This window comes from Rutidosis leptorrhynchoides, chromosome 1, assembly GCF_046630445.1.
Source record: "Rutidosis leptorrhynchoides isolate AG116_Rl617_1_P2 chromosome 1, CSIRO_AGI_Rlap_v1, whole genome shotgun sequence".
Taxonomy (NCBI): Eukaryota; Viridiplantae; Streptophyta; class Magnoliopsida; order Asterales; family Asteraceae; genus Rutidosis; species Rutidosis leptorrhynchoides.
The window spans coordinates 254922111-254930075 of NC_092333.1; the positions used below are offsets into that span (position 1 = coordinate 254922111).

Genomic DNA, 7965 nt, shown 5'->3' on the forward strand with positions numbered 1-7965 from the left:
TAGGTATTGATAAGAGTTGTTTTATTATTTAATTCTTATTAAAGAATTAAAGATATATTTTTGTATCTTTTATGAGATAGATTTATCTCTTAGAAAAGAGTTTGCTTTTAAAGATAAACAAAGTAAAATAAGGAATTAAATATTCAAAATAAAATACAATACAAGTAAAGAAACAAGTGATTACATGGATAATTAATTCATACGGGAATCATATTAGATAAGTTTCATGACTTATATTAATACAAAGTAGAATAACAGTCATAGACCAATTATTATCCCTTAATAGGTTAAACTAAGTGTTGCATATCAATCAATAAGTAGGACTTAAAGCATCTGCTAGATATGTGATGTGCATAACTAACATCTAAATTCTTCATATTCAATTCAATTACACGATACATACCAATCTTGTGATAAGGATCAATATACAAAAAGACTAACAAATTATATAAGCTATTAAACACCAAGTAGATCAACTCAAGTTACTAGCTGAAAGTCAATTACTACTAAGTTTTCATGCAATCATTAATTAAACAAATCCAAACAAAGGATCTTCGATTAGGACTAACAATATTAACTTCTATTATATAAGCGTAACTTAAATCAAATAAGTTTATCACTATTAAGTTCTTTAACCTAGTTGCATGCAATTCATTTTAACAAGTTTGATGGACTAGATCTAAACAAGTAGCATGAATCGAATAATAGATTATCGGATCAAGGACTAATCAACCCTAAAATCATGTTATTTAATCATTAAGCATGGCAAACAAGTGTAATCAAACAAAACAGGCTCAAAACAATTCAAATATCATTACAGAAACTCAACCATACAGATCTGGAAAAGAAACATAAATTGCACAGAATAAAGCACGAAGCCAGCGGCTTCCTTCACTCCAAGCCGGCGGCTTGAGGGTAAAGCCGGCGGCTTGAGGGTAAAGCCGGCGGCTTCATCTGAATCCCAGATGAAGTTTAGTTTTCGTCCACGTAATCACTATGAACGTTTAGTTCATAATAAAAGACGAACAGAAACGAATAAAGTGAATAAAATAGACAAAACAATTAAATAAGGATAGAATCATACCTAAAAAAGAAGGTAGATGTAAAAAGACTTGAATTAAATCTTGAATCTTGATTACAAAAAGTAAATCTAACATAAGGGTTTAGAGAAAACCCCTAGAAAACGACCTAACAAAAACTATCTACTTCCGAACTTATGAAAACTGAGACCAGATACCTTAATTTATAGAATTCTGGGGCGGTGGCCATGCCGGCGGCTTCAGTGGGAAGCCGGCGGCTTGCCTTGAGTCAGTGACTTCTCGTACAAGTTAAACTTTATCCGCAAGCTAAGATCTTGTAACCGTCATACTGAAGCCGGCGGCTTCAGGCCAGGCCGGTGGCTTCACTTGATTCGCCAAATCTTTCTGATTTTATCTTGATTTTGTTTCTATTTTTACATGAACTTGGTCGATAAGTTGAGAAACCGTGTCAACCAGGGCGGCGGCTTCATTGGGAAGCCGGCGGCTTCCTTGCCTTTTTCTTGATCAACAAGTTCTTTCAATTTTACATCGATTCTGGAACATTCTGGTACTTTCAACACCAAGCCGGTGGCTTCATCTAGCCAATTTGCAATTTTCTCTATTCTTGATTCTGTTTAATACATAACTTGGACATAATCATTAGAAATATCTTTTTCCTATTTTTACCCATTTTAGTGTGTTTTAGCATCAAAATGACTCAAAAATACTAAGATAACTCCTCAAAATGTTACTAAAAAACTGTATAATTTAGGAGTTATCAGTTAGGTTTTTTGCTTTCAATCCAAAATTCTAATTCAAAAATCATTGCGGCGACATAACGGTTGATATGAATGTGAGAAAATTCCTTATCACTGATGTGAGGTAGAAAACTGACGAATGACTCTAAATCGAATTTGAAATCAATTTCTGCATCCCGATACTTGACTAAAATATCATCCCCACATTCTTTTAACAGTTTGTGAAGAGAACGAACTTGAGAACGCAGCTCTTTTAACAGACTGATTTAAAATGTTGAGAACGGGAAGTCTAAGGAATAGAGGTGAATAATGAATTCTTTATAGACGTCTAACCTTGTACTAGGATTTAACAGATTTCCAGTAAACAGAGCTTTTGTTTTATCAATGTGTCGTTTCTCTTTTGGATTAAATTCAAACATGTCTGGATAATTTAAAATAGTTGGATATTCTTCCCATATTTCATCTTCCATAATCAGGAGTTCGTTAAGACTGAGCCTCCCTTTTGGATCGTGAAGAGGGTCGAATATTAATTCATTTGAGTAAAACTTATCTAAAAGGAATGAAATCTCTAAGTCGGATGAAGTTATCCGGCTTCTTGGACTACAAGGATCAAGAACTAATTCATGATGAGATTCATCAGGGACTAGATTTGTTTTGGTTTTATAAAGGAAAACTTTTTCGGTTTCCGAAGTTGTGGGAGAGCAACTTCCTTTCGCACTTTCTTCGTAATCAGTTAAGTTTGAACTGAAATCTACAGAAATTAATACCATAATTAATATTTTGTTTTTATAGTTTTAAAAAGAGTTTACTTAAAATGGCGACTTTAAATCTGATACTGACAAACTCCCTGTTTGTTAAGCATGTGTGTTTCTTACCAATTTAACTTTGAAACAAGTGTCCAGGCCGACAACGGAGAGGCAGGATCCTTTTGGTTCCAATATAATTGGAGACTGTTTGGAAAATCCAACAACCAAGTCCGTGTATAATTGTCTTTCTTAGACACCACTCAAGAATCTCAGATATCCTGACAGAATCAACAATTACCTTAATAGACAGAAAATAAGTCCCCGGCAGCGGCGCCAAAAACTTCTACTATATTTTGATATGGCCAAAATGGACATTTGTGCGGTGTCGTTAGGTCGCAACACGTCAGAATTAGCTACCAAAAGAAAGCGAGGGTTTTATTATTTATATTTAGCTGGGGTTCCTAGCTATAACTCACCTACTGGTCTTCCTTTTAACGAGTAAGTGGTAAATATAATTCAGATTCGTATTTTTGTATGTTTGCTCAGCAACGTGGGATAAAAGTGCCTATATAGTTAGCCCTAGCGACAAGTGGTGATAGGTTAAGATTAACTAATATAGCTATATTATAATTATAAAGATAAATATAGGTAGGTATGAAGAATAGAATTCTAATGGGAAACTATCACAAGAGTTTAACTTCCTAGAATAAACACTAAACCTCAATCAACTGGGCTATGAACCTAATTGATTTGTCACTAAGAGTTTAGGCCTTGAAGATTCTGGCTAAGAGTGTATGCCACGTCAGCCCGCGAATCTAGGAAAAGTTTTTTAGGATCTGCTCGTTATTCCTATGAAAGGGACAGGTGTCACGTCAATCCTTGGGATTAGCAAAGTTTGTTACGACCATGAAAGGGACATGTGCCACGTCACTATTTCCTCATAACACCTATAAATACACGAACAAGATCATTCATTCGCCAACACTGGATGCATTAATGTTACTCTGCCCAAATTAATTATAGTAACATCTCTCCAACTGATAACACAATTCCGATAAAGATTCTGGTCATTATCGGAGTTAATCTTCAGTCTAAGATATTAACTTATTCGATTCCGATCGAATAAGGTTAATCCCGTCGATTATTTTATGCCCTTGAAATCCAGATTTCAAATCGGGGTTCGCACAATTATTGGAGTTAAAACATTCTATCTACTCTTTTCCACAAACTGAGCACTCAAATCCGAAATCTAATTAACCATTACGATTTTTGTTTGATCACACCATCATTGGACTAAACGAAGCTATCAGATTTAGTGAAATTTGTGATTTTGGTGTATTAAATAGCACATATTTTCTGCTAAATCTGATCAGTAAAAAATTTTGTTGGTTTTTTAGTTGATTTCTGATATGATAAATAAAATTGATAATATGTATACTAATAGCAAAATGAGCAACCTAAACCGCATATACCAATACTAGGTTTCAGCTTAATAATTCGTATATAATAATTTACTGACAGATGGGACTACACGATATAATCATCCTGACAAACCGGACTTCACAAGACCAATTTGTCTCTTTATCGAAAAAGTGCCCCAACCGGCGTTAACGCCGGTTTATGTGTGACATGCCAACTGTGTTCAACCTTTCGCAGACCTAGATACTACATGTGTCAAACCGGCTTTTGCAACGTCAGTTTGTTATGACATGTGTTAAATTGGGCTTCCCAAGGCTGGTTGACTTTTCTGGCCAAGAGCTAGTGGAGCTTTCACGGGCGCTATGGTGTGGTCCAGAAAAACGGCGTGTGGAAACTTGATTTCTTGTAGCGATGATACTTAAATACAAATATATATATACATACACACTATAAGAAAAGAAAATGGCTGCCGGTAACAGTTTTCGCCGCTAATAGCCCGATAATGGTTGCCGCACCTTACAACCCATAATGTTGTAACTATCGTTATTTAGGGGCGATAAACGTATCGCAAACACATCACCGCCATTTTCTTGCCATTTATTCTTTTGGCTACTCATCTAGTGACGAAAGGTTGTGTGGGTCATGCTATTTGTTTAAACACTCGAAAAGAGATTATAACTTTTTAGTGACCATCTTTAGCGACGATATCTTCGTCACAAATGTTTTTAGTAATAAATAAATAATTAAGATTATTTTTAGCTGTGTCACTAGTGCCATTGAAGGTTTTATTAATTAACTTTTAATTATTTTTCATATGTTACATTTAAAAACTTTTGGGTGGAGACAATTAGGTTGTTGGGATCGGGTAAAAATAGCTTCTCTTGTTGCGGTGAATCTCATATGTATTTAATTTGGTTCGTTTGTTTGTGTTTTAGTATGATCTTTTTGTTTCTTTTAGAGTATTTTATTGTCTTGTTTGGTTAGTCACGTTTCTAATTTTGTAGTGTGGGTTTGATTTTCTTGCATGGTTTTGTAGCTTGGTTTGTTGGTGCTCCTGGTTGTTTGTTTTAATTAGTTTGCTCTGGCTCGGCTCGTTCTTAGATAGTCATTTGACTAGGTTGTGTTTAGGTTTCCTTGTTGCGGGGCATGCTGATTTTTTTTTGGTATGTTTACATCGGTCGATGAAAGTTCTTTAGTTAGATAAGATCTTGTTTTCGATAGAAAAATTGAGACAAAAAAGGGTACTAACCGACCCTTTGTGCCTCAGTGCCTCCTCTCTAACCGGTTTCACAGTCAAGGAGAGAAACTCGCTATATAAAAATGGGGATTTAACCCCGTACTCCACTTTATGCTGCATGTTCACGTTGGCATGTGTAGATCGATAAGTTAAAACTTAATTAATTGAAAATTACCCGTCCATCTTTCGAGTTTTGCCATTACTTATTTCATATGTACGTACATGAAATAACGACATGCAATAATGCAATATATCACATTTTCTCTCCGAATGATCATTGAATGTGTAGGTTGGTTTGAGTTAATCTCTTCAGTATATATCGTTATGAACAAATTCAAAGAGTTGACTTACAAGTTACACCATCATATCTTAAATATTCACTTCTTTTGATACTCACCTAACTCTGAATCCATGCAACTCAATTCAATACATCGCACAACAACATTAATTCCATGCACCACCTCATTTATTCAACCTCACCATTACACCTGTCCACCACCCTTTTTCGTCCATAAATAGCCACCTCCACCACCTTCCTCATGCATTACCTCAAACATATATTACTTCAACTAATCTTTGTGTGAGTGAGTGAGTGAGTGAGTTACAAAGATAGATAAAAAGATGGTGAAGTTGTGCTTTGTAGCAATTTGTGTTTGTGCACTTGTTCTTTTCGTGCAAAGTAATGCAAGAGAAATACCTACTGGTACCACCATAAGTGATAAAACTCCGGTGACGGTGGAGGTGGCTACAGCCGCTGCACCAATCGGCGGAACTGGTGTTAAAGATGAGAAAAACTTCATTGCATATGGTGGTATGGGTGGATTTGCTGGTGTAGGTGGATACGCAGGTGTTCTTCCAGCACTTGGTGGTGTTGGTGGACTAGGTGGTGCTGGTGGGCTCGGTGGTGCAAGTGGGCTTCCAGGGCTAGGTGGTGTTGGTGGCGCAAGTGGTATTGGTGGTGGTGTTGGTGGTGCAAGTGGCGTTGGACTTGGTGGTGTTGGTGGCGGTGTCGGTGCAGTGAAAGGTGGCGGTATTGGTGGTGGTATCATAGTTCCTTAATTTGGTTATTTTAAGAATTTTCCGTAATTGGATATGATGTCTTGTTTTTTCTTATTATAAATTCGTAGCTAGCTAGTACGATGTCATGCTTTTGTGATTTTGGTGGTTTCATTAATTATGTGGTCGTTTTAGTGTTAATTAAGTGCTGATGGATCGGAGTTGTACCTTTGTTATGTACCTCTTATGGTATATTCCAGTATTTTATGTCTCTGCTATTTTAATCGATACATGCATGCATTGTGTTGATCCTCTTAATTTGGTTTATATTTAAGACTAAATTGAAATAACTTAATTTGATTACTTAGTTTTACTAACATAATAATATGAATAATTTGTGTATTAAGTACGCTAGCCAAACTTTCATAATTTAATTGAATCATGAAATCATGAATCTTGCCTCCTCAAATATATGTAAAATTAACATACGCTAGTTGAACTTGTTGGATCTTCATGAAGTTTATTTTTATTTGAATCCCCGCCAATTAATTAGCATACTTATTTAATGGAGTTGAAGAAAATATCTAAAAATTAGTGTAGCATGGTTTAACATTGTGAATAAACATATGTACAAAACTTAGACGGCTATAACTACTACACATATAAGAATAGAAATCCCTCTAAGAAACCCCTTTTTAAAAAATTATAGAAAAACCGGTTTGTAAAACTTTCACTTCACCCTCATTATTTACTTCCACACTCAGCTCCATTTACTTTTCACATCAACTCTAGCCTTCTCCTTGCCTCTTTCTTAATGTAAGCCATTTATTTATTTTTATTTACTTCATTATATTTCACTCATAATATAATTTGTTAATCCATTTCATTTTTTGATATTCTCACAGCTGGAAAGATCAATGATATATTGCATGTTTTGAAGAACATCATAAACTCACGAACTGGAACGTTGTCTTGTTAATTAGCCTGATTCATCAACTGGTTATATGATAATAAGTTGAAATGATACTCTGTTCCATAAACGATAGTAATGAAAACGATGGTTTTTAGAGTGCAAGAATGTATTAAAATTGATGAATCTGTATTGTATTTGTCCACTTACGTATGCATCCAGCCTCCTTAATTCATGAAAATTATGTTGTGAATATAAATTAGCATGTGAACTGGTACCAGAAGAACAAGCACATAAATGTTTCAGAAAAAAAAAAAGACATTACGAACCTGTTTTTAATAAAAAACAGGTTTCTAATGTCGAGAATAGAAACCTGTTTTTATTTAAAAACCGGTTTCGAAAGTCAAGTTTCGGAACCGGTTTTAAAACCGGTTTACACTTTATAAACTCCCACAGATGCAAACCGGTTTTAAAACCGGTTTTAAAACTCCTTTTGTGTAGTAGTGCTAGGAAAAAACCGAATTAGCCAAACCACAACAGAATTAAATTAGCTGATAAAATCGAATCTATAATTAACATTGTAATATTTCATAGAAACAATACACTATAAGATTGATAATATTTAAAATAAATGTTTTAGGAGGGTAATTATCAACGAGTGAAAAACTAAATTTTATTCTAAATTTAATATAGTTCATTTTATCTCAAGATTGTTCAACAATAAAGTTAACATAGGTTAAATATTAGATAATTCATCAAATGTTTAACAATTCTTTTACAATGTACTTTTTTAATTGTATATTACTAGTGACAAACACTTGGACACATATATAATAAAAAATAAATAAATACTTGAATTAAGAAAATCACATTTAACTAA

At 34.4% G+C, this 7965-nt stretch overlaps 1 protein-coding gene across 1 annotated transcript; it reads left to right on the forward strand.

Annotated features, from left to right (window-relative positions):
* The first annotated feature begins 5754 nt into the window (after positions 1-5754).
* Positions 5755-6430, forward strand: LOC139869078 (uncharacterized). Its single transcript, XM_071857408.1, has one exon. It carries the CDS (start codon positions 5801-5803, stop codon positions 6236-6238), a length of 438 nt encoding a protein of 145 aa, XP_071713509.1. The 5' UTR covers positions 5755-5800; the 3' UTR covers positions 6239-6430.
* Positions 6431-7965: the final 1535 nt, after the last annotated feature.